Here is a 27,256-nt window from a genome sequence, read left to right as displayed (position 1 = left end):
ATGTTATGGAGCAATGCCATTTGGGGAACTCCGATTCCCAGGAGCTTTAATGCTACCCCACTTCCAGCACTATAAAATAGAGGCCTGCTGTTTTAATCACGCCTCTCTCTCTCTCAATGTTGTTTGCGCCCTGGTACAACCCATCTGCCTTGAATCTAGTGCTCTGCTGGGGCTGCACACATCTGCCAGCCAGACTACCTTCGTACACAATTACTCAATCCACCATAAGGCTCTTTAATAGGAAACAAGTGTGACAACGGCAAGCCTCTTTTTTTTTTTTTTCCTCCTCCTCTTAAACCACAGAGTCAAATAGCTCTAATACAGATGAAGCCTGATAGATCCGCCCAGGTGTAGGTGAAATGGTAGAGCCTCAGGGGTAATAGATGTTGTGCTCTCTCAGGCTGAAGTTTAGCACTTTGTCCTGACCGGCTCTTCAGCAGCAGTGCGATGGGCTGTTCCTCGTACAGTTACAAAGTCAACATGCTTCTTGCCGCTCACAGTTATGCCTAATCTGGAGGGCAACCTGGAGCTAGGTAAGAACAGCAGAACCACCCTTTAACTTCAACGTGTGGACAAAGGACAGCAAATGCAGTAAGTGGAAAATTTATCTTTCCTTCTTTTTCTTGGGAATTAATTAAGGATGCTTACTCTCAGGGAATCCTCTAAAGACTGTGCAAAAAATGAACTAGCATAAAACCTGTGTTGATAACCCTGTGGATTTCCTCTGGTTTCGTTTTTCACCAGTGCCTTGGCACTGTCACTGAAGCTTAGACTCCGCGAGTAACTTGCTCATTCAGAAGGTCTCGGAACTTAAATGTGGTGCTAATAATATTGCTAATTCAATCCTGTAGCCTAGCATATTACCCACTCTTTCTGGGTGAAATGTCCTTTATTTCTGTCAAAAATGATGGTGGCAAGAGTTTTCTCACAGTTCTGAGAATAGAAAAAAAAATTCTTTAGGAAGCACATACTCTTCCTGAAAATGGATTTCAACTTTTACACATAACTGTACTGTTACGTCACTAATCATACATTAATGGGTGAAAAGTGCTTATAATTTTTGCTTAAATCTGTTCTATAGCTCAGTCCCTTACCAAAGAAGTGATCTTAAAAAATCTAAAAACAGTATTAGGTTGGAGTAGCCATGACAATGATAATGAATTTTTAAAACAAACAAAACAAAACAAAAGGTCATTTGTCTAATAGCATAAGAAAAGATTAAAACCAGATGTAGGAAATCTCAGTTTTGACTTTTTGGTCTTTCATGCTTGGTTTCAAGCAGCCTTCACATTGCGTTTACTTTGCATTTACAACTTTAGATTCACCATTAAACTATGTTTGAACTTGAAGTTCAGATTTGATCTAAGTACAGCCCTGTTCCTTGAGCCCCCTACTCTGATTTTTACTTGGCTATGGGGAGTCTTTTAACTACTACGCCATATATCCTGAATTGTGTTAACAAGCTAACTGCGGTGGACGTTTTCAGGTGGAATGTCAGCCAATGTGAAAGAATGTGTTTGCTGTTCGAATGCATGATATTCCATGTAGGAAATAAGCACATGGGACATATGCCCTGACAAAGATTCCAGTTATGAGTCCCAAATTCAATCCTTCAAATATTGCACAAAGATGATCATGTTAAAAGAGAATGCAATAAAAACTGTCTGCACATCGTATCTGTTTGTAGCCTTTTGAGGTTTTATCTTTTTTCCTTAATTTAGGCAATTTTTATTTGAAAAATTAGTCTGGAATGCATTGTCATCCCAAAAGACGATTCACATATATAGGCTACATAGGTGAAATTAGATAAAGTACTGTTGCATTGTTTAAATAATTCCCCACTGGCTGATGTTTTGTTTTTGTTTTCTAACTATTATAGATGGATACATTGAAATTGATGGTTTAGCCATGACGGTAGAATCCTGATGACTCCTTTGTGTATATTCAGAAATGATTTAGCTTGGATAAAGTTGCTGCTATGAGAGGTTTAATTAATTACTGCTAGTTCAGTATATTTCTTTAAGAATTGCATTTGACATTACTGATGGCGGAGTAAACGCAGTTTAAAAGTCATCCTTCATGAAATACTTTAACCGACAATTGTTGGTATTGAATAGCGGTCAATGTCTACCCCCTACAGGGAGAGAATCTAATTTCACTGTGCCTTCCCCAGAACATGAATACCACAGAGTACAGTTCACACATGTGAATGCTGTAACCGTGTCAATGACTCCAACAACTGCCCCTTAATGAAAAGGTCAGTCCTGTGATTAATAGGAAGCCAGTTTGAAAGGCTAGACCTCACTTCAGCACTACATTTGGATTTGTTTCTTCTTGATTTACTTCATTTGCCTTTCAAAGTGTAATAAAAATCAAGTGGCACTACACTGCACTTTTTAAACACCTTATGGTTGATTTTATATGATAGCAATGCATTGGTTAGTATCTTTGGTTCATTAAAAAAATAGTAATTAAGTGAAAAAGTCAGTCAAGCCAATTATTGAGGGCATAAGGATGATGAATGAGAATTTTACTCTTTATCTAAATAGTTAGAATATATAACCTTTGCTTAAGTTTCAGTTAATTTAAAAAACTTTAAGAGGCATTGTGGGGGTGAAGATGGAGTGACAGAGGAAGGGTTTGATATTTTTACCTAAGATGTATTATGCATAAATGCTACCTATATGCTAGTAAGTGAATATACATAGGTAACTTATGCAGATAATTTTGTACCACCAGTGGTAAAATTCATTGAAGAATATAGCTAAATGGAGTTGAAGCCAGTAATTATAAACCTAGTGACATCCTCAGAGAAGTAATCTAGTTATCTAAAATTTGTAATGGTTGCTTAGTTATAACAATTCCAATAAAAACTTGTGCTCGAAAGCATTATGATTAAGTCCAACTTAAAATTTAAAAAAAGAATATTTTTTAACTGGAACTATATTTTGCTAGTAAATATCATGTTAAAATTTATGCAATTCACAAATTAGATGGTCCTTAATTAAGTTGCTTTGTCTTTTCATTGATCTATGTGTTTTGTGTCCCTGTGGCTTTATCTGTGCATGTTTTCAAATAAGATTGTGATGAGTAATTAAGTAATACAAACAATGTAAGTATATGTACTATATTTATTATACTTGAAAATTTCCATATACTTGGAGGAAAATTTTTAGCAATCACAGGAATATATCTACTTATTCTAAGGGATATTCTCTTTTAAATAACTTTTATTTTTTTAACCCTAAATCAGCAGTTACAGGATTTTATAACTCCATTTTCACTTGCAGTAAAGGAACTATATTACATATCAATATAGAAAGTACAGGAAAAAATATAGTCCAATTTCAATGGCCACTCAAGGAGGAAAGAGTGTAGTCAACTCTATAATGGGCACACAATGTGTCCTAGATGTTCTCCCACTTTATCAATGACCATAGCTATATCTTCCAGGTTATCTTCTATTCAGGGTTCCATTTTTTCTCTGAATTGGAAGCCACCTATTTCCAGATAGGGTACTAATGAATAATATTTGTTGGGAATCCTCAAGGAACCAGACACTGCACTGAGCATTTTGTACCCATTATTTATTTAGTCCTTAGAGCCCAATGAAGTAAGTACTATTTCTGTTCCCATTTATAAATGTAAAAGCTGAGTGGTTGAGGGACTTGCCCAATGTCACACAGCTAGTAGGTAGTGGAACTTGGGCTCAAATTAACTTTCCCTGAGGACAGATATCTCCTCCAACCACTGAACTTCACTTCTCTAACAAGTGACTTCATCATCAGTACATTTAACTTCATCTCTGATCACTTTATCAGTACTACTTGAATGAAAGGCATTCATAAATGGACATAGATAGAACGTCCAATCAAACAAAACATACATAGTTAAATGCCAGTGAGTATGATGTCACTTCAAGTTACATCATCATTCAGCACTTATAGATTCTACTACTTTTCAGAGGTTTTATTGCAGGTAAAGAAGGAGTTGCAGTTACACCCCAGACATTTGGGGAAGAACTGATCCTTCCACCCTCACTCAGTTGCCAAATTTCCATTCCTATTAATATTGAGTCTCTGAGAAGAGTTTGTCTCCTGAGTGTATTTCCAACCAAGCCACTGCTGACTTTATCACAATGGGGTGACTCTCATTGCAGTGGCCTCCCAATGAGAGTCACCAAAACACATTCCCACCTCTAAGACAGTGAAGAAAACGAGCTGTCAATTATTCACTCTCAAAGATTTTTAGGCCTCAGTTATTTAGTAGGACCACCTGGATATTTATTTTTTTTAATTTGAATGCTAATTGGACTTTTCCTTATCTGTGGATTTTTTTTTTTCTTTTCTGTCATGTAGACATAGCCTGGAAATCACCTATTTGAGAAATTTCATTTCAAATACAGATTTTCCTAAGACCTACATCTGTGTTTTCTCTATCTGCTGAAACACTTTCTCCCTAAGATGGACGTTCATCAATATAATTGAGAATATTTCTTTGTAGAGAGATCAAAACCAAAATATTTGTGATAAAACCGCTTCTATTTCATAACATAACTTTTATCATTATGGGCTTGTGTATTCGCTCCCTAATAGACAGAATATTCAGTTTAAAAGGAGTTTGGTTTTTTCAAGTCCATATTATCAAATTTTTAAGCCAAGACATCAGTTACTTTCATAAACACAAGCAGATTTATGCAAGGCAAATGAAATGAACATGAGGAAACTCCTTTAAAATTTTAGCAACCTCAACCCATTTTTTTCTGAAAAAGTGGGTAGATATGTTACTATAATTCTCAAATATCCTTTTGGTTTCGATGAAAGATATTTGAAAAAGATATTTAAAAGTGGTTGGCATGTATAAAACCATAGACTATTCCTTATACAAAAGAAGACAAAGAAGAAAACAAGTAATTTTTTCAAACTAATCTTAAGATCCTAGAAGAATTAATCTATGGTGACAGGATCTAAAAGTTCTAAATACCCTGAGGATGATTACTTTAAAAACAGTGATCAAAGACTTCCTCTATGACTATCATTACTCAAAGAGATTCAACAGGCTAGCTCCTTGAAGCTAATCTTATCCACATAAATCCTTTTTGAATTAACCAGAAGCTACTTCTTGTTTTTTTGTAGGCTCATATTAAGTGGAAGAGTCTTCCCATCCCCCCTTGCCCAACTCCTTACTTGACCCATTCCAAACCTTCCACCAGGGCCCCAATCTGCAATTAATTCTGATGCTGGGTACTACTGGTTCATGTTGCAGGGAAATATTGGGAACACTCTAGGTTATACGTTGTGCTGTGGACGGCTCCACCCATATCTGGTGGTTGGCTGTCTCTGCTCATTTCTACAGCTTCATACATCCTGAATCCCAAGCCAGCAATCAACCACAACTCAACTCATGGTCCTTCCTTTGTATGAAGGGTTCTTGTTCCCAGTTTTCCTATGCCTGTCAGACTCCTGGCCAACTCGGATCTATTTCTGTAACCAATATCCAAGAGTTCTTGGTTTCTCCCCCTTCTTAGCAGTAAATATTCTTTTCATTTTAGACCCATTGAAACCTATAACCTATTTTGAGCAGGATATGAATTTTTAATTTTTTTATGAAGTACACTTTATCATGGCTCTATGTTCAAAGTAAAAGTTGCAGGTGTGACTAAATCAAGAATTCAGAGCCATCTAATTAGCAGTCAGCTTCATTTTGTTTTATTCCTTAATATTGTACATTCAAATTTGGATGAGTAGCAGAAAGGGATGATCAGTGTTCTGTCTGTATTTCCATTAAAAGTTTGAGGTTTTGACCTGGCCAGATATGTAGATATGCTTAAGTTTCACATGATAGATAATCATTTTCCCAATAAATAGTATTTTCAGTCACTCTAGAATTTATTTTCCCTAAAGCCTATATTATTAATTATATATATATATATATATAAATATATATATATATATATATATATATATATATAAACGTGTATAATTACATTTGACTGAATTACAAATCTAAAATTCCCCATAACTGAAGCACTGAAAATGAAATAAAAACACTGGGGTTCAGGTCCTCTTTTTGACAATTACTAGCTCATTTTCCAAATGTGGAGAATGTGCATTATGTGACATTTTGGTAATTATTTACACATGAAAGAACTTTGCAAAGCTCTTTGTAAAGTTACTGGGAATAACTTTGAAAATATATAAGATAGGGCCTCCCTGGTGGCGCAGTGGTTGAGAGTCCGCCTGCTGATGCAGGGGATACGGGTTCGCGCCCCGGTCCGGGAGGATCCCATATGCCGCGGAGCGGCTGGGCCCGTGAGCCATGGCCGCTGAGCCTGCGCATCCGGAGCCTGTGCTCTGCAACGGGAGAGGCCACAACAGTGAGGGGCCCGCATACCGCAAAAAAAAAAAAAAAAAAAAAAAAAAAAATATATATATATATATATATATATATATATATATATAAGATAGAAAAAAATAGGAGAAGGCACAAGTCATATATATGAGGCTTCACACAAGACTCTTGCCAGGCTTTTAAAGGGTTTTGCATGTAGTGCAGGACTATATGTTGGATGTAATTTGTTATATCACATAAAGCATAACACATATTTTCTCCCTTAGATTAAAATATATGTCAGTGATGTTTAACCAGAAAACTTTTATCTGAGCCTGAGTTCCACTTAACAGTGAGTTTACATAAATAATTATTTCTTGGACCAAACAGACACTTCTCAAACGTTTTCCCAATTTGTCAACTTAATGAAGGATTTGTATCTGATTATTGCTATTTCTTGAAGAGTCCCTTCCTTGTCCCATTTTGAATAATTTAAGAAATGAAAGAAAGTTAATAATGGAAACCAAAAATCTTAACCTTTTGAAGGTGAGTCTACAATATTGAATCCTTGAATTAAGTTTAATTTATCCATCCTATCACAGGCAACATTGGTTTGACACATAGTGAAGAGGAGGAGTATTGTTAATACTATGGAGAATGTCTTAAAATTCACATAAAACATTGACATGTATTGTCATCTTTGCTCTCAGCTACTCCATAAGATAGTGCAGTGACACTTACATGTTTTTCACTTAAATAATATTATATGCATATTTTACCACAACAAATATTGTGACCAAATATTTAATTTATACAAAATGAATATTTGAGTAAGATTAGCTTGTGTGCAAACATTTCCCTTTTCTTTAAGATATAAAAGTAAATATATATGGGTGAATATAGAGAAGAGATATTAATTCGGTGACTATGTCCTATGGTTTACATTATCACATTTAATCTTCATATTGATAGGCAAAAGTAGATTTCTAATTTCCATTTTACAGATGAGCGATGTGTTTTATTTTCTCAGTTTTCTGAATAACATTACACCAATAAAAATGTTTTCAAGTGACTAGTATAATATTGAATCAGTAAATGTATACAGACATGCCAAGATGCCCACAGGCAGTGTAGGTTGGAACAGAAACTTTTTTATTATGGTTCCAGTCCCTTGGAATTAGAGACTCAAACAATTTCAACATATTATGAACCTCAAGGATGAACATATACACTGTATATATGGTAAGAGTCATCCTGACAGAAACATTAGTATCACCATCATATTCTGAATCAAGAAAATATAAAAAATGAGTATGATGTCACATAACACCATTTCTTTGGGGAAGGCATTTTACCTTAGCGCTTTTATAAGAATGGAAATGCTATAGATGGTTTTATCATGTGAAAAATAATATATATTCTATATCAAACTTCATCTCTACATCATATTTTTAGGTACATTCATTAATTTGTGTTATAATAATGTGATATATAACTTGCTCTTTTTGTATGTAGTTTGTGTGTGAAAGTGAATATGTGGATGTGTGATAAAACCCTCTTATTAGCGTGATTTCTATTACCTATTCCACAGCAATTGCCTTATGAAATATAAAAGGACTTTTATTTTGTTTAAAGAACTATAATCTATAATTTAAAAACCAATATCACAAACTTTTGTTGCACCCACAAGAAAAAAAACTTATGAATTTCATATTTGTTTCCTGGCTTACCTTGGCTGTTTTAGAGTTTTGAATATTTATGTTAATCCTTTGCTCTTCTCTGCAGCTGTACGAACACTGCATTTTTATATTATTTAATATGTAACCTTAAACAATGACTATGGCTACCAACAGCATTACACAGGTCTTGTAGGTGGAATACAAGGGGTTTTATATATTATTATTAACATTTCTAAAAAATTGTCCATTTTGAAAATTGCAAACTTTTCTTTTTTATTATGACAAAACCCAGATTTTTTTTTTCCGTTAGTATGACTTGGGTGATGTATTGCCCACTTGGAGTCTTTTTAGACTCTCCTAAACAACCAGACTCACAAGACCACCATTGGCCAATGCTGACGCCAGCTTACTCAGAAAGAGCTAGGACCAGGAGGAATAAAAGACTGCCAGCAGGGCAGCCTCTGGGGCTCCACTGAGGCAGTCCTTTCAGCTGGCCAACAGCTCAGGAGCAAGCAGAGAAGCTCAAAAGGACACAGGTAGAGGAAGCACCCTGGTTTGAAAGCTTCCTTCCCTTTAGGAATATCTATTGGAGCTGTAGAGGGACAGCTTCTAGGGTTTCCACAAGGGACCTGCCCAGTGAAAATAGTCACCATACTCAGGGAAATCCAACAATAGGCTTCCTATCAGGTATTCACTTCCAGTCCCGATTCAGTGTAGCAGTCAAGGCTCATTTTTACCACAGGTAAATTTTTCTAGTAATTCTCATTTTTATCAGGTTTCTGGGAGATTAGAGCTAGACGGTTTGTAAAAGATCAAATTGTCGGGCTTCCCTGGTGGCGCAGTGGTTGAGAGTCTGCCTGCCAATGTAGAGAACGCGGGTTCGTGCCCCGGTCCGGGAAGATCCCACATGCCGCGGAGCAGCTGGGCCCGTGAGCCATGGCCGCTGAGCCTGTGCGTCCGGAGCCTGTGCTCCGCAACGGGAGAGGCCACAACAGTGAGAGGCCCGCGTACCGCAAAAAAAAAAAAAAAAAAAAAAAGATCAAATTGTCATGAAGAAAGGGAAAGCGTGGATAATGTGAGGTTTGAGAAGATTAATTCAAGAACTAGTATTTCATATTTCCATTCTGTCTACAAAAGCATACTGCATTTTATGGTTTTAGTTATTGCACAGAGACCTGCTATCATTTGTTGTTTTGATTTTTCTTCTAAAACATTTTAAGCATTTCTGCCCTCTCTGTAAACCTTAAAAACTATTCACACCTACACACCAACATTTTGAAGGGTCTAGATTCATTAATTAAAACTTCAGAGGGAATTTTGTGTCCTTTGTATCAGACTAAATTGGAAAGGTAAAGACTACATTTTAAAGGACTAAAACTCAGAGTCAATTATGTAGCTGCTTAATATAAATAAGGCTTTCCATAAGATAACCATGGAATTGCTTCCACAGCTCAGGTCACTAGTTCTGGAGGAACACTTCTGCCATGGGAAGAGGCCAATAGGGCCCATCCATGGTACATCATTTGTGGCCACAGCAGTAACGTTGTATGTGGCCACACACGCGGTAAGCCTGCCTTAGGGGGATGATGTGAATGTGGCAGGAAGGAAGAAGTGTAATGAGCAGATGATATCTTTTGAGGTCCTACAACATGTTCATCAGTGTTTAAGAATTCACTCCAGCTATTTTTTTCAGAAAGGACTATGGGCTGGGCTAAGTTCAGAGCATTTTGAGTACACTTAAGGAAGTCAATGGAAGACACTTGCTGAATGAAAATATTCTTTAAGGGACATCTTTAAATTTAATTTTAATGACTGTGTTGCATATGAGTCTATTTTTCACCTTTTCTACCATTCCAGGTGTTCCTCCTTAGCCCCTAAACCCCACATCCTCCATCCCTAGCATACCTTCCAAAATCAGTAGGAAATTCAGGGGGAGGGAAAAAAAATGGCAAATGAAATACAAACAGCCCTGACCAAATGTTGCTAATTGAGTGAAAGTGAGGCTGCTCCACCTTCCCAGTGGCTACTGTAGAGATGAACATTAACCTTGTTTTAGTAAACTTCATTTATGTAATTAATCATGTTGTCATTGGTGCGTTAGTGATGCAGTTTACCTTGGATAACTGCCGGATACCTCAGAGCCTTACATGACCCTAAACTTTTCACATGTGCCTAGTATGAGTAAGTTTACACTGAATTCTAAGTTAGTGTGCTAATGTCCTTTTGCTCTAGCTATTTTTGTTGTTATTGTTGTCCTTGCTTTAAGTTGATCTTTAGAGTTTGCATGTGAAAAAGAACTGCAGAGTGCTGCCAAATCCAAGTTTGTGTGTCTAACGCACCGTGGGGCAAATAAACTGAAACGCCAGAGTTTGGAGCAGAGAAAGGTTTATTGCAGGGCCAAGCAAGTTCGTGCTCAAAAGACACGACCTCCCTGTTGTTTTCAGGGAAGCGTTATTTTATAGGCAAAATTTGGGCTGAGGGCTGCAGTGTGTGACTTTCTTCTGATTGGTCGGTGTAACAGGGAGGTGTTCCAGGAATCTTGTGCTCAGCCTGAAGTTACCATCCTCCACCTGGGCGGGGCCTTAGTTCCTGCTGGAGAACTCAAAGATATTGTTATTTGTATTCCTTGAGGAGGAACCAGGATGCTGCTTTAATCTTTGCACTATTGTTTCTTGATTGCTCCTCTTTTGTTTTTGCATTCCCTTACTTCCTATTTAGAAACCATTTGAATCTGACCTTTTGAAACTCAGGGATGGTCTGGGAGGCTGAAACCTCTTTCCTACAGACAAGAAACTGTGGACAAGGAAAGGCATTTGTACCCAGGAGGGCCCCTCAGGGTCCTGCTCGGTTTCACAAGGAGTATATTCATCTATAGAACTTCTTATTTATTAATATTGGTGATAAATTGTTGATGCACTCAATGGTTAAACTATGGCTGGGCAATATACATGGTATACGGTGTCATTGATATATGTTCACACTGTTTGAGGTTGTATACTTTTTTAAGAATGAAGTACTTTGAAAACCATTAATTTTAAGGCATAATATAAACATCCTTCCCTGTTCTATGAAATCTTGAGGTAGGTAGTATCTTTCCCTGATCTGAATTCTATAATGTGAATTACCTGTGTCATTTATTTGATAGCTCCCTGTACTGAGATATTTTCATACCTAGTTCCATTCCCTACTAGATGATAAGCTTCTTGGACACAGGGGCCATGGCTTCTAGCTCCTTGTGTGCAACGCAGCCATGACAAAGTAGGTGTTCAATAAATACTTCTTGATTGAGACTTGGTAATTCCACCCTGTAAATACAGATTGAAGGGTCTTTACCTTCAGTCTCTATACCTCATTTGCTGTTTAATTGGCTATTAGCTGGAACTGATTGATAGACATGAAGATTTTTTTTTTAAGAGAATTGGCAGCTATGTAAATACAGCACTTAACCTTAAGCACTCAGCCATTAACCTTAATCACTGTCCATTAACCTTAAAGTACCCCAGGTTTCTCCCCTTACAATCCCCCAAAGCAGACCCCACTGAATGCATTTTTTAGCATGAAAAAGAATCTTAGTAGAATGTTTTCATTGTTCTGTGAGTGGCTATAAAAATGTATTTTGAAAGAGAACATTTGACTCCATTTCTTTGTGTAGATACTAATTAATTTTCGAGGTGTTCCAAGAAAGATACAAAATTGGAAAATTATTTTGAGGAGCATGTTAGGATATATTTGATAAGAAAAAGAAAAGACAATGTTTTTTTTAACAAAACAATTTATAAACTTGATAATCATAAAAGTATCACATATCACTTTCTAGTTAACCCCACAAATTTATGAAAAATAAACTTTTCCTATAGTTGTTGCTAAAATCTTATGTAATATTAATTCCAGACATGGAGAAATAACCAATTACTTTAAGAATAGTGACTGCCTGAAATATTTTCTATCCAATTTCAGGTAATAACAGAGAAGGATAAATGGAATTTCCTTCTTTAAACATAACACTTTAGATTTGTTCTTGTAAGTTTTTTTGTCTATAGGCATAACAAATTTTATTGAAATAATAGCACCCATATTCATAATCCTTTGTAGTCTACAAAATTTACATTTTCTCTTTTGGGTGTTTCATAAAAACTATATAGAATAATAATTATATGTTATTGGAAAGAAACAAAATGTCATGTTAAGTAATGTATTCCAGTTTATTGTGTTTGTTTTATATCATGGTTTTGTTTTCACCAAGATCTATATTCACAACCTATAAATGTAGTAGAATAACATTATAAAGTTGCAAAATGTTTTCTGAGTAATTTTATATGCAATTATGTTTTACAACCTCAATCTTTGGTGGGAAAACAGTAAGTCAGTGACGTTTTCCTTGTGTTCTGAACATAATACATCTTAGTACCGGTGGCCGGGTGTGGAAGAGGCAGAAAGAACACCTTGCTGTATCCAGGAAGGCAACCTGATACTAATGGACTGATTAGTTTTAGACTTGCCAAAGTGTTCAGTTTTGCTCCAAGTCCCAGGGGAAACTGATACTAGAAGGTGTGAGCAACTGAGTGCAGGGGAGGGTCTCCTTTACAACTGCATTTCAAGGTATATTTTAACAAATGTGAAATCTCATTGGAAAAACAAACCAGTGTAACACTATGACTTCAGCTCTAGAAACATGTTACCTCACCATCAACTGGTTAGCTGTTCACTTGGAATATACAGTTACCTAACTGAGAAAGAAGGTGATAATGAGACGGGGACTTGGCAAGAGAGTCCAGGCAGAAGGAGCTCCACAAAGGCAAACCAAACCCAATATTGACCATGTGTTTTGAGAATTAATCAATAGCTTTCACAGAAATTACTCTCCATATGTCCATTTCACTCTCTAAGCATTTTTGTCATTTGTTCATTCATGGCCCTGAGGATGCTCTTAGAGGGATAAAGATCCTAAGACCATACAAATGAACTGTTTTGCTTTTTATTTAGTAGATTCCATATTCCCACATCACTATATACATGGGAAAATAGGTTAGACATATCTGTATACGTTAACATTCTTTTCACACAAAGTGATAAAACATATATGTAGATTTGGCTCAGAATTTGAGCAAATAAATGGAAGTAAATTTCTGTCCTTCATCTTTGCCGAATGCCTTTCCAATGTACACATTTATTCATCTGAGTAACATTACTTGAGGAACTCCATTACTTCAAGATTATTGTATGTCATTCTGTTGTCAAGACAGTGCTGTAAATGTATTTAGGATGTATTTTTAAATTATTTTCTTTTTCAAACATGTGGCAGATACTGTTCTATGCTGCCTTTTACTTGTGGTAGAGCAACTAGTAATAATACAAGTATCTTTCCTTTAATATGAATATTAAATGCTATGGTAGAGGCTGAATACTGGAAAACTGATTAAAATGTTCTTAATTTTTCTTCCTACAGAACTTGGTTAGGAATTGTACCCAAGTTACAAGAAAAGCTTAAATTTATGATAACACTATTAAGTAGAAACTAAACATCTGGATATTGTCCAAGTTAGTGTCTTACACTGGATTCTCAGGGGCAATTTAAAGAGTCTCAACTACATAAAATGCAAATTCTTTTCTACGTTTTTCTACTTTAACTATGTCACTTTTTGGCTATTTATTAGTCTGCATGAGAAATAAAAGATTCTAATAATTTATTTTAATAGCTAAATATTTAAATAGCAAAGTAATATATGCAGTATTAGTAAAAGACAGAATTTTTATATTTGTTTATTATTTTTATCTTTTCACTTGGACACAAGAATGCCTTGCATTTTAATAATATTATTTAATAATATTAAATATTAATATTTGCTGAATAAATTATTTAATTCTTCCAATTAAGCACTGTCAGTCTAATTTAATAAAGCTAACTTCAAAGTTTATCATTCTACTGGTTGTTAGCTCTACATTTGGACAACTGAGACATATTTAAAAGATTCTTTAACTTTCTTCACCTTATCCATAATTTCTAAGGAAATATAAAACTTTTATGAAAATCAAAAATTGCTACCATGAATATTGTCTTTTCTGTGTAAATCTGGCTTTATTTGCATGTTTCTCCAAAATGAATTTTAACCTAGATTTGTATTAAAACTAGAGATAAAGCTTACCAGAAGAACAAAGGAGCCCATAAGATTAAACCTGAAACATTTTAGAGGAAACTGCTAGGGCAGAGACTATTCTATAGGGAGGGATAGGGAGGAGAACTCTCTTGCTTTGACCCTAGTGTTTCATGAGCGAACAGGAATGAGTGCCCAGGTAATCAGGAGTTCTATAAGTAAATCCATATTTCTGTGCACATCACCTATCAGTTAACAAAATATTTGCTCAGGTCTAATTACTTACAAAAGATTGAGCAAAAAGTAAATAGGGATGCCTCCTACTTCCTAATTAAACCACCAGGTTGCATGTTATGTGAATTTTCTTCCTTAAAGACTGTTCTTGGAATCCATTTTGATCTTATGTTGTCTGTAAGAGTTAGGTCAGAGTGTCCTGCCCAACCCAATAAATTCTGTTTCAACATCTGTGTGACGATTGCATTTTCCTCACTTGAGATTTGTTCAGATGTTTAGCAGAAGGGAATTTAAGAAAAATGGTATCTGTTTCATATTGGGTTTTCAGTCTTAAGACAGCAAGTCAACACACCACCATCACCCTAAAACCAACGAGAAGAAACAGCATAACCACTCATCACATTCACACACGCCCTCACACCAAATGAACAAACAAACACACAAGCAGACCTAAAAAACAAACCAACTGCAAAAACAGATTCTGCCTCCCTAAAAACTCATCATTGCAAGGAAATTTCAGATTGACTGCATACTGTCAAAATACACTTTCCCCAGGGAGTGTGAAAGGGGCCGTATGCACCCCTCCACATCCCAGCTCCAGCACTCCTGGGACCTAGCACTCCTGCGGATGGGGGTGAGAACTCTGGCACCTTTAGCCCATCTGAGGCCTTCTGGAAGAAACATGATGTCACAGATGTTTCACTGTTTCTTCCTCATCCTCTCTATTTTCTTCTCTTGTACCTTTAAAGATTTTGCCTCCTTTTCCAGTTCCTTTTCACTTTTTTTTAAACTTCTCACATTTCTCCAAAGCTCTCTGATCCCCTTAAGTAGAGGGACAATTCTTCTGACCCAATACAAACATTCATACCCACTGGTCCTTTGTACTTTTTCTCAGTTTTTACTGTGGATGGGGCTTTTTCCCCCAGGGTAGACGTGAGGGTGTAAGGATCATCACATGCACTTGCTGTCTCTAGGGATTTACTGAAGAACACTAACTATTAATTAGCATTTTATGATGTGCTTCACACTCTTCAGAGGAAACACACTATGTAAGTGCCAAATAGTAATAATTCAGTTCTCTTCTCTCCTTTGGGTTCTGGATGCACCAGTTCTCACACTCCTGAGGAGGAAAAAAGTCGTAATCCTTATTATACCCACCTAGAGGATTAAAATATCAAGTGTAAAAGTTGCTACATGGGGGAATAGTTGTACTCATTTCAAAATGTTTGCAAATATTTCTCCAGAAAAAAAAGAGCAGTCCTCCGCATAACTATCGGATGAGAAAATCTACCCGCCCTCCCGCCCCCAGAATTCTGTACGATCCAAGCAGGAAGCAGAATTTCTCACCTGTGTTTCCTGCAGTCCTTTCACTATCTGGGAAACAACCTACCTTTTTGAAAGAACTAACTTTAGGTTCACTTGTCTCAATGACCACCTTCGCCATACAGGAAGCACCTATTCTAGGTGCAGTTTCTACCTGGTGCTAATTTTGTCATACACACAATTTGCACCTTTAATCCATTTTTTTCGTTTAAACTATGCGAAGACTGTTTCCCTTAGCAAGGAAATTTCAGGTTTAGCTCATTTATTTTCTCTAATCATATCATTTTCATTATTATATCATAGTCAGAGAAAGCTGAAAGAAACTGTCTTTTTCCAAGGCCGGGAGATAAAGAAAGTGAAAGAGTTAGGAGGTGGGAAAATCCTAGCAAATGAGACTGAGAGTCATTGTTGCAATGATGGAACATACACAGCCTTGTAGGGTTTTGAACTGATCCGGGTCTCCAACAAGATCCAGACCTGTGTGTGTCTCAGGCATCTGAACTCTTGCTTCAGTAAAGGTACGGAAGATAGAACTATGACTCATTCCTGCCTCAGTATAGTGTTTTGAATCATATTTGTCTTTTTAATTTTTTTATTTAAAAATTTCCTCTTAGAACCAATGTTTAAGATAATACCCATAGTGTTAGGGCTCTTATTTATGATTTTAAATTCTTTTTTAGTTTCTTCACTGTCTGATTGATTGGATATTTTTATCCATCCATCCATTCTCATGGTAATTAAAACGTGTATTATATTCGACTTAAATATGGAATACTAAGATTTATTCATGGATGGCATTTTAATCTTTCCCGTTTCTTTTGTTTCTATAATCTTATTCCTTTATAAGTTAAAATTATGGAAAATAAAGTGATTAGACACAGAAATTAATGTTAAAACTTCAGAGGGAGTAAGAGGGAGGAAACATATTTAATAAGTAGGTATTGGGTACTCTGCCTAACTCTGTATATAGGTTGTTAACACAATCGTGTGTGTGTGTGTGTGTGTGTATGTCTGTTTTTATTATTAAATCGAAGCAATATCTCTATGAAGAAAACATATGGTGATTCAAAGAAATTAAGTAAATTATTTAGGTTCATATCTAGAATTAGTGGCAGAGCTGTGATTCAGACCCAGACCTATCTAACTCCAAAGTCCAGTTTTGTAACACCGATATACAATATACAATACCCTTCTTACTGCCACTCTGGAGTATTAACAACAATATGCACGTCGCTCTAAACTGACAGCAATTTTGAAAGCTGTTGTTAATTCTATTATCTGCCATTTTGGGGAGGGAGTAGTACTTTCCTTCTTTAATGTCAGTGTTTCACTATGTATGAGATTTCCCTTTTTCCATTGTTAAAACCTATTGCTATTATCTGTAGCCTTGGTTTAGTGAGTTTACGTTCCCCTAACATAATATGGTGAAGTATGTTGTAAAAGTTTAAGAGCAGAATACTGATTTACCCCTTACTAAATTATGTGATCGTTCTTGGCATATGAGTCTGTTTTTAAAAGATCTTTGTTTAGCTCTAAAATATTTAGAGGTATTTTGTAATTTGACAAACATTGAGTGTCTTATCTGGTAAAAATGGGGGGCATGTTTTACCTGAAGAAGGCTGGAGAATGTGATGGGGTAAAAGACAAGCAAACTATAGATTAAAAAATAGAACAGGGCTTCCCTGGTGGTGCAGTGGTTGAGAGTCTGCCTCCCGATGCAGGGGACACGGGTTTGTGCCCCGGTCCGGGAAGATCCCACATGCCGCGGAGCGGCTGGGCCCGTGAGCCATGGCCGCTGAGCCTGCGCGTCCGGAGCCTGTGCTCCACAACGGGAGAGGCCACAACGGTGAGAGGCCCACGTACCGCAAAAAAAAAAAAAAAAAAAAAAAAAATGCAATGAGTTTTAAGCTATTTCTCGATTAATTAAGATGTTGACTAAGATTTCTTTGCCTTTAATGTCTAGATGTTTACTTTAAGTCCTCCTTACCCCAGATCCATGTCCCATTGATGTCCAAAGCCTACCTCAAATTTCTGCCTATTCCTGAAACGTGTTGGAATAGGGGAATAGGACAGCACACCTCATGTTTTTCTTTGTAGCTCCTGACTCTCAGCTAACTTTTCCTCAATTCATGAAAAATGTTACCATTTCTCTTGATATTATTTATATGGACATATAAGCACACAAATATTCACAAATCCTTTTTTTCTATTAATGGCCATATATATTATTTTATTATAGACTGGGCACTCAATTTGAGGTTAAGTAATCCCCAGAGCTATCTACTACTGTTCATTGAGTTAGTCTCTTAAAACTCTATTAAATTTAGTTAGCAATCAGTGTCAAGTCAGTGCAATTATAAATAGTCCTGGGCATTAACCTAAGCTACTGAGGGGAAAAAAAAAATTGAGAGTCAGATGATTTGCAGGACCACTATTCCTAATGTGTTGTTCACAATTAGAAGCATCACATTTTTATTGGAACAAGAGGTCTAAAAAAGGATTTCCCAAGTCAGCCTTAGGTTTAAAAGCATGTTTCCCTAGAAACCAGGGGAAAAAAAACATGCACAGAAGTATGGATGGTTTAGACTGTCTCTTTTTGGCTGGGGGAATTGGGGATTTTGTTGCACTCTAGCAATTCCAGGTCTAGGTTTCGTAAAGCTTTCATTCTCTCTCTCTCCCATGAGGATATAAAGCCATTGGGATAGGTTGCTAACACAATCTATTTTTATCTCTCTCGAAAGACTAGAATTATTGTCCTACAAATCTAAGCTTTGCTTTTTTGACATCACTATAGATGTCAAGGTCTTTTGATTCTTCCCACATCTATTTATTCCTCTGTGCCACGAAAAATAAGATATATTGACATTAAGCAACAATTTCAACATTTTATTAAAAATCTTACACAGAAAAAGACACCTAAAGATCCTCCTTTAGGGATTTCCTTGCACTGTTTTAAAGCTTTATATATCTGTTTATTAAAGGAGATATAAATATGGTGAGTCAGAAAAATGTTAGTCTTTTAAAATGATATTGTGTCAAGCAGTCACCCTGATTGCTAAAAAGAAATTTTGCTGGGGATAACACACACACACACACACACAGAGTTTAATATCATTTCTCCTGCAAGGCTACTCACAAGCATTAATACGTTATGGCTCAGGACAGGAAAGAAATATCACAAAAGACAGGGAAAATGATTTAATCCCAGTGTCTTTCTGGCTTAAGAATACTTTCTTTTTTTGTGTATTGCTGGTTTTGAACTTCAGAGTTTTTGCTGGAATAAATGATTAAAATATCATAATTCCCCATTTTAGTCTTTCTACTTGCTTGTTGGAAGGTCTGTTAAACTAGGGACATCTCTCTTTTTTTTTTCTTCCTCTGTCTGCTCTCAGTGTTCCTATCTTTACTGCTTGCTAGCCAATAAAGAATCATAATCTATTTTTCCCTCTGACCCAAATAATTTAATATATGAAATCCAATTATAAAAAATATATATATATCAAGTACAGTCTTGAAGGAGAAAGAATTCAAATCTCACTCAGGCAGCCAAATGGGTGAATGGGGACAAGGTTGGGACAGGCCTACTTTTATTCCTAGAGCATTCTTTCTAGAGTTTACGCTAAGGAATATTGCTAAATAAGAAGTGTTAAAAAATTAAAAGATAATTGGAGAAGGAGTTCTGGGATTTGTATATAAACCTTGCTATATACCATACATAAGTATGTAACTTAGCTATTATCTGTATATAAGCCTCAGGTGTTTAGCATGAACTGACAGTCTCATCTTTGAATTCATCATGCTTTTTCCTTACATTAAAGCACTCGGTCATGGCAAGGGGAGACCCACCTGCCAAGGCCCAGTCTGCATTCTTCCATCTTCTCACCTTCCATAGTGTTTTTTTTTAATTTATTCTTTTTTAAAAAAAAAATTTTAACAGTATTTTCACAATTGTTATTGTCTCCTACTGACTACAGGGTCATTTATGTCTCCTCAAATACTTTATCACACAACCTAGTTCTAATATAGAATAAAACGTATTTTTGATTAGGAACACAAATTTGACTAAATTAAAGGAAAAGAAAAATGAGTATTATTAAGGGCATTGTTTACAAGAAAAGCACTTCTCGTTATTTAATTTTGACCTTGAAATTTCTGATAACAGAAACAATAGAGGATTTATGAACTCTTTATAAATTATAACAATACAGGAATTCCAAGCACTTACGGAATCTCCTAATGATTTTTTTCTCTTCTTCCCATTCTTTATTAGATTACCTAACAGTAAATTTAGTAACTGGTAAATATTTTTCACTGTGCTAATCTAAAATGTAATGAAAGATTTTCTGCTTTAATTTTTGTTTAACTATTAAATGTTTTTGTTTCATTTTACTCTTTTTATTTCATTAACAATTTTTTGAAAAGATTAATAGCACAGATAACCATTATTTCTGCTTATTTTTAAGTTCATATTTTTCTAAAGTCTGTATTTTTCATGAATATAACAAATATCAGCATGGTTGGGAAATAAAATTAATTACCGTGATTATATGAAAGAACTGCTTGCCTCTTGGTAATAACAACAGATTTATCACTAAGACATCTCATTTTCCATAAAAAATTAAACTACTATATAAAAGGAATCAATTGTATGTGAGAAGTCATACCAATTGACCCAAGTTACAGCCATATTTATTAGAAGAATGCTTTTACTTTTTTCAAAAGCACTTTCAGATATACCCCATGTAGCACATATGGGCCATGATTTAGGTTAACAACAACCAAATATTTTTTTAATGATCATCAGTTACCATGTAAAAGCACAAAAAGTTTCCTTATGTTCTGAGATACAAAAGAAGGAAGTAAGGCAACCTGTACTTTATTATTTTGTATCATATGCGAAGCTTTTCCTAAACTTTAAATCCAACTGAAAGCAGCTGCTGGAAAAATATCATTACACTCTACCTTAAGCTACAAAAACCAATTTAATGGTGACATTTTATTTTGTTCAGATGGTCTACTTTTTTCTTTTGCTTAAACCGGTAAAGCCTATGGAAACTGTATCTGCATGAAATCACTGGAAGGTGAAGGCCCATGACCAAAAACATTCTTTAAAGATTACGGGGTTACAGTCGAATGGTATAACAGCACTAACAAGAGCAAAGTCTCCCAAAGACAGGAAGTAATATTACATCATTCATATATACAGCCACACTTTTCCTTTTCTTAGAGAGGGATAGAAAATTTATTATTCAAAATATCAATACATAAACCATGAACATTACTTTTAAATCACATGTGGTATGCTCTTCAGGTCAGCCTATTTCTATTTTTTAAAAGAAATAATCATTTCTCTAACCTCTCCAGGTCAAAAATGTTTAGTAAAAATTTCTTCAAGGGCTTCCCTGGTGGCACAGTGGTTGAGAGTCCACCTGCTGATACAGGGGACACGGGTTTGTGCCCCGGTCTGGGAAGATACCACATGCCTCAGAGCGGCTGGGCCCATGAGCCATGGCCCCTGAGCCTGTGCATCTGGAGCCTGTGCTCCGCAGCAGGAGAGGCCACAGCAGTGAGAGGCCCGTGTACGGCAAAAAAGAAAAAAAAATTCAATTTTAACCATTTTATTTACTTTTCCTGAATTAAAATGAAAAAAAGAAAATTGTCTGCTTTTATATATGTGTGTGTGTATGTGTATATATATGTGTGTGTATACTGATATATATCATTGATGTATATATATATCTCAGTGTTATCATGATCAAAATTTGAAAAGCAAGCAAAATTCAACACTAAGCATTTTCAAAAATGAGAGTATTTTACCTCAGAGAGACAGTTTTTTAAAAAAGAAAACAAAAACTACTCTTGATGTGAATCCAATGGTCATAAATCTTTATCAGAAAAACTTTGGAACCAGACTGTTTAATCTAGCACCAGCCTTTATTGAACATGATGATAAGCAGCAATCTCTCTCCCTCTCTTACTAATTTTTATTTTTAAATCATTCATCTTAACTGGTAACATGCATTTGTTCATTCCTTTACTCATTCATAATTTATACATTATCCCTGGAAAGGACTCCCTATAAAAGTTATAGATAACAGAAAACCACTGACTTAAATAGTTGATAAAAACAAAGAGAGAGAGCAATCCCGGTTAACACTGTTACTGTGATATGAGCATTAAATGAAGATCCAAGTTTCATTGCATCTAAGAACCTAGCAAAGTGCCTTTGTAATGACCTTAAATGCAGTAAACTAAGCACCTGCTGTGGATTGAAGTTATAACCTTTACATAAGTGTGACAGCCTTGCCGCTTAGGAATGACTCCCAGGTGGTCCTGGCACAGCCTGGTCACATCTGCTAGGTCTTAGAAAGATGGGGGTAAGGGTTCTGCATGCTGGCTTTGTGCCACATGATCTTGCTGAAAGCTTTGTACAAATAAGGAATGCAAAAACTCCCAAGATGTGGAGAAGAGAGAGTTCCAAATTAAAAATACAGTATTGGGTGGCTCCAATAGGTAACTTTTCCTCTGTGGCCCTAAATTTTTCTGACTCTTAAATGAGTTTGTTGGGCTAGATCATTTACAAAGATTTGCTCTTCTCTCAGAGTTCTTAGCAAGAATTTCATCTCACCACTGGTAGCTTATTGAGTCTATCATTTATTCATTTAACAAACATTTCCTTTAGGACTTGATGAATATAGTCTCTATCTGCTTTGGGCTCAAAGTTTTAGCAGGAGAGACAGAAATGTAAACAGACTATTAAAGAATAGAAAATATTACTATAATAATTTTTTTTTTTTTTTTTTTTTTTTTTTTGCGGTACGCGGGCCTCTCACTGCTGTGGCCTCTCCCGTTGCGGAGCACAGGCTCCGGACGCGCAGGCCAGCGGCTATGGCTCACGGGACCCGCCGCTTCACGGCATGTGGGATCTTCCCGGACCGGAGCACGAACCCGTGTCCCCTGCATTGGCAGGCGGGCTCTCAACCACTGCACCACCAGGGAAGCCCATACTATAATACTTTTATTCACAGTCATGTTGAAGGAAGCATGTAAGCCTTTTCGTGAGGTTAAGAAAGCAGCTGTCTTGAATAAGAGTTCAGTATGTAATCACCATCAAAGGAAGGAAAGGAGAGGGCCATTTCTGGTAAAGGCCACATGAAGGCAGGAGGTGAGGAAAGGGTGGTAACTGAAAAAGAGTTCTTAGAAGTTCTATGATGTTGGAATGCACTGAAAATGTGAAAGTGGCTTTAAAAGTAGATAGAGGCCAGATCATAAAAGAAATTTCATGAAAGTCTGTGTAGTTCAGTGTTCAGGGTCATGGACCCAGAGTCCAATGCCTGGAATGGATTTCTGACTTAGTCATTATATGGTCTACATCTTTAAAAAATGTATTTAATACCTCTTAATGTCATTTGCCACATGTGCACAAAGGTGATTAGATTTCTCCCTTATAGAATTATTCTAAGGAGTAAATTAAATAACTCATACTAAAATTGAAACTTCAACCACATGACAAAAACTGAAAAATGCAAAATTGTTAATTGAGGTGCCAAATCATCACATGTAGATTTTTAAAGGGAATTTCTGAGCACTGGTAATCCTTTAAAATCACTTACACTTTGAGACTGTTTATTAGCTGAGTGCAAAGAGAAAGGAGGACGGTTTATGAAGAAATTATGTTAAAAAGAGTAGTTGCCAACCTCTGGGCATCCATTCTAACGGGAATAGGGGGTGAAATGGTACTACCTGCATCACCTCAAACCTAGAGAGGGGAGCTGCAGGCGAGAGGGTCCCAGCTGGGGACATCTGAATCACTCACATAGGCACTCCAGTAAAAGCAGTCAGCTTCTACGATCTTCCAGATCCAAGGTTCCATCCAGCCCTCCAGCCTGAGGCTGACCTGAGCTGGCAGTTGGAATAAGATCTGTTGCTAAGTCAGACTCATCTTAAATGGAGACGTATATTCTAAGTCTAAATGGAGGCTGTGTTTTGTGACCTACGGTGATCAAAGAGCTATCTTTTACTTAAGAAAGGGCAGAGAATTCATGGGCTTGTCAGAGTTTTCTTTCATAGACAGGAAGATATAACCTTCACAGACAGTGCTTTTGAACAGGAGACAAAAGTGAAGTCTCATTTTGATGTCACAAGCAAACTTGTTCCACATACCAGTTTAACATTAAAGCACCAGTTGGTACACAGTGAGTGATTATTTTTTGTGGTGTGAACAGCTATGCCAGGCTATGAAGTGTGTCCTGGATAAACTGGGAAGCCATTAGGAGAGCAATATGATCAGATAGTTTCAAGATAGTTTGGATCTGAGGTTTGGACAAATGTGCTGGGAGAGGAAGAAGAAATTCAAGGAGGTCATTTAAGAAACTATTTAATATCTTCTAAAAGAAACCTTAACGCTTGTAATGAAGGCAGTAGGCCAAGTGGATGGAGTAGATTTGGTAGATATTTAGGAGGTAGAATATAGGACTCAGGAACATAATGGAATGTGAAAGATGAGGATTATATGACTTTTCTGGTTTTCTGACTTGAGCGATAAGAAATGAGTGAAGAGGGATCCGTATTTTATTTTTAGTATCTTGAGTTTGGGATCTTTCTGAGAGCTTCAGATAGACATCTGCAGTTGGAACTCATCCATGAGCATGAGTCAAGGCTATATTAGAAATAAAAAATGAAAATTATATTTACTTAGGTAGTAATAGCATGCATAAGAACACCTATGAATAATATCTATAAAACGAGAAAAGAAAGTCAATGGTAGATCATATGATACTGTATCTGAGAGTAGTCTCAGAGATAATTTTGCAATGATTTTCAGTATGTTTTAGCTTCATGCAAGTGAAATATTACAAGTCTAACACATAAGACCAAAAAATATGGAGCCAATTAATTGGGGAGGGGGACATGAGGAGGTCCTTCCCTGGACAGTCAACCTTCACCCAATTTGAAGACACCTCCATTCCTTCAGGACTAACAGGAACAACTTGAAAGTCACTGATCTTGTATGATCTTCCCATATTTTTTGTGCTTTATTGAGGTATAACTGATATTACCAAAAAAATCACAAGACGACATTTAATGCATATAATGTGATGAGTTTGGAATATGCACACACCACCTATTAAACCGTCACAACACTCGAGGTAAGAAACATACTTATCACTTTCAAAAGTTTCCTTCAACCCTTTTTTGTTTTCTGTATGTTTATTTTGCGGTAAGAACACTTAACTTGAGATCTACCCTCTTAACAAAATTTTATGTCAATAGTGCTGAACTGTTAACTATAGACACTATGTTGTACAGCAGACTTCTAGAACTGATTCATCTTTCATAACCTAAACATTATAGCCGTTGAGCACCAGCTCCCCGTTTCCCCTTCCCTTGCCCCATCGTCTTCCCATTAATATACAAGGAACTGATAATAAAAGAATTTAGGTGATTTGTTTAAAGTTGTACACATTCCAGATGCACTTAACTATAATTATAGAATTCAGTAATGGTAGGGTCAAAACTTAAGTCTCTTTATCTCTTAGAACCATACAGTAGATGACTTTTATAGGACACTCTGTGGGTCTCTACATCTGCTCCTCACGTAGCTCAGGTCCCTGTTAAAACTTAAAACTTCAATTTAATCAAATGGCTTTGAAACGACTCTTCCTACTTCAATGCTCTGTTTCTTTTGTTAATAGGAATGCCTGCTCCTGCTTCAAACATTTTTAAATTAATCTTTATTAGAGTACAGTTGATTTACATTGTTGTGTTAGTTTCTGCTGTACAGCAAAGTGAATCAGGTATACATATACCTATATCCACTCTTTTAGACTCTTTTCTCATATAGGTCATTAGAGAGTATTGTTCACTACTCTACAGAGTAGAGTTCACTGTGCTTTACAGTAAGTTCTTATTAGTTATCTATTTTATATATAGTAGTGTGTATATGTCAATTCCAATCTCCCAATTTATCCCTCCCTCCCTTTCCCCCTTGGTAACCATACGTTTTTCTACATGTGTGACTCTATTTCTGTTTTGTAAATAAGTTCATTTATACCATTTTTTTTTAGATTCCACATATAAGCAATATCATATGATATTTGTCTTTGTCTGATTTCAAAACTTAAAAATATATAGATTATATAATAAAATGTCTTCCCCTACCTTTATGTTTCAAAATCAACTAAATGAGTCTTTTTAATGTATCATTCTTAAGTAAATTTCCCCATTTTTGGTCTTTTCTCTATAGTCTAATCTTTTTTTTTTTTTTTTTCTTTTTGCCTGTGTTGGATCTTCGTTGCTGTGCGTGGGCTTTCTCTAGTTGCAGCGAGCGAGGGCTATTCTTCGTTACGGTGCACAGTCTTCTCATTGCGGTGGCTTGTTGTGGAGCAGGGACTCTAGGTGCGTGGACTTCAGTAGTTGTGGCACGTGGGCTCAGTAGTTATGACGCACGGGCATAGTTGCTCCGCGGCATGTGGGATCTTCCCCTACCAGGGCTCGAACCCGTGTCCTGTGCATTGGCAGGTGGATTCTTAACCACTGCACCACCAGGGAAGTCCCTATAGTCTAATCTTTATGCACCAATTACAGTGATCTTTTCAAAATGAAAGATCATATCACCACTCCATTTACAACCTTCTTATGAATTCTTATCACAATTAGGGGGGAAAAAAGCAAATTTTTACCATGGATCTTAAGACCCTAAATGATTTATACCTGCATACTTCTTTGGCATTATCTCACTTTATGAGACCCCCTCATTCACGACTTTTATTCTTAAACCTATCAAACATGCTATTTTGACTTAGGCCATTGTAGTGATTCTACTGTCTTTCTAAATGTTCTTACCCCTCTCTTCTCATGGCAGACTCTGAGAAGATAAAATTCTTCAGAAATCAACTTAAATGTCCACTCCTCAGGGCAACATGTTTTCTCTATCTTCTCTCCATTATAACTTTAGTATACAACTTTGGAGAGAGAGATTTGAGTCCCACTCTGTACTCTGCCACTCATTTGCTGTGTAACCTCAGGCCCATAACTTTTCTGGTCCTTTCCAAAGCTGAAAAATAGGGATAACATTGGGTTTATGGTCAGGGTGGTTGTGAGGTTAAGAGCTCAATAAGTGGAGACTGTTATTTGTGTTAATCTGTGTCATCTTAACTCAAAAAGAATTTCAGTTGCATATCTCCTATTAGAGTTTAAAGATAAGGAAAACTAGGAATATGAATATCTTAATGGAAAATGATATTAAAGGAAGATTAAAGTTTCTAGCTCACCAGCCACACGCAGGACTTGCTATTAATTAATTAATTATCCATTAATGTTTACTGTATATCAGGTACTGACCTTAGTCCCTGGAAGAGTAACAGGGACATACATACTCCATAGAGGAAATAGGTATATTGTTATATTGTAATATATATTAGTACAGGTAAGTGCAATATTTTATGGGAGCATAGAGTAAGGAAGAGAAGGTTTTGTATAGGTTCAGTTTGATGTGGTTCTCAGATGTTGAACAGGTGTTCAACACAAACAGAGGAAACATCATTCCAAGCAGAAAATTATGGATGGAACCTCAGCCAATTGTAACACTGAGGAGTA

The 27,256-nt window shown here is 36.2% G+C and overlaps 1 protein-coding gene across 1 annotated transcript in view; it reads left to right on the top strand.

Moving 5' to 3' along the window:
* Window positions 1–502: 502 nt before the first annotated feature.
* The window catches only part of SEMA3A (semaphorin 3A), a gene marked incomplete at its 3' end in the record, with an annotated part of 509,152 nt that continues 482,398 nt past the window's right edge, over window positions 503–27,256 (top strand). Inside the window, exon 1 of the mRNA XM_079710965.1 lies at window positions 503–591. Within this exon, the coding sequence (XP_079567091.1) occupies window positions 587–591 (5 nt within the window). The 5' untranslated portion in view covers window positions 503–586. The remainder of the gene's footprint in view (window positions 592–27,256) is intronic.

This window comes from Hyperoodon ampullatus (genome assembly GCF_949752795.1).
Source record: "Hyperoodon ampullatus genome assembly, chromosome: 9".
Taxonomy (NCBI): domain Eukaryota; kingdom Metazoa; phylum Chordata; class Mammalia; order Artiodactyla; family Ziphiidae; genus Hyperoodon; species Hyperoodon ampullatus.
The sequence above is the reverse complement of the archived record's forward strand: the minus strand, read 5'-3'. Positions and strand labels throughout refer to the sequence as shown.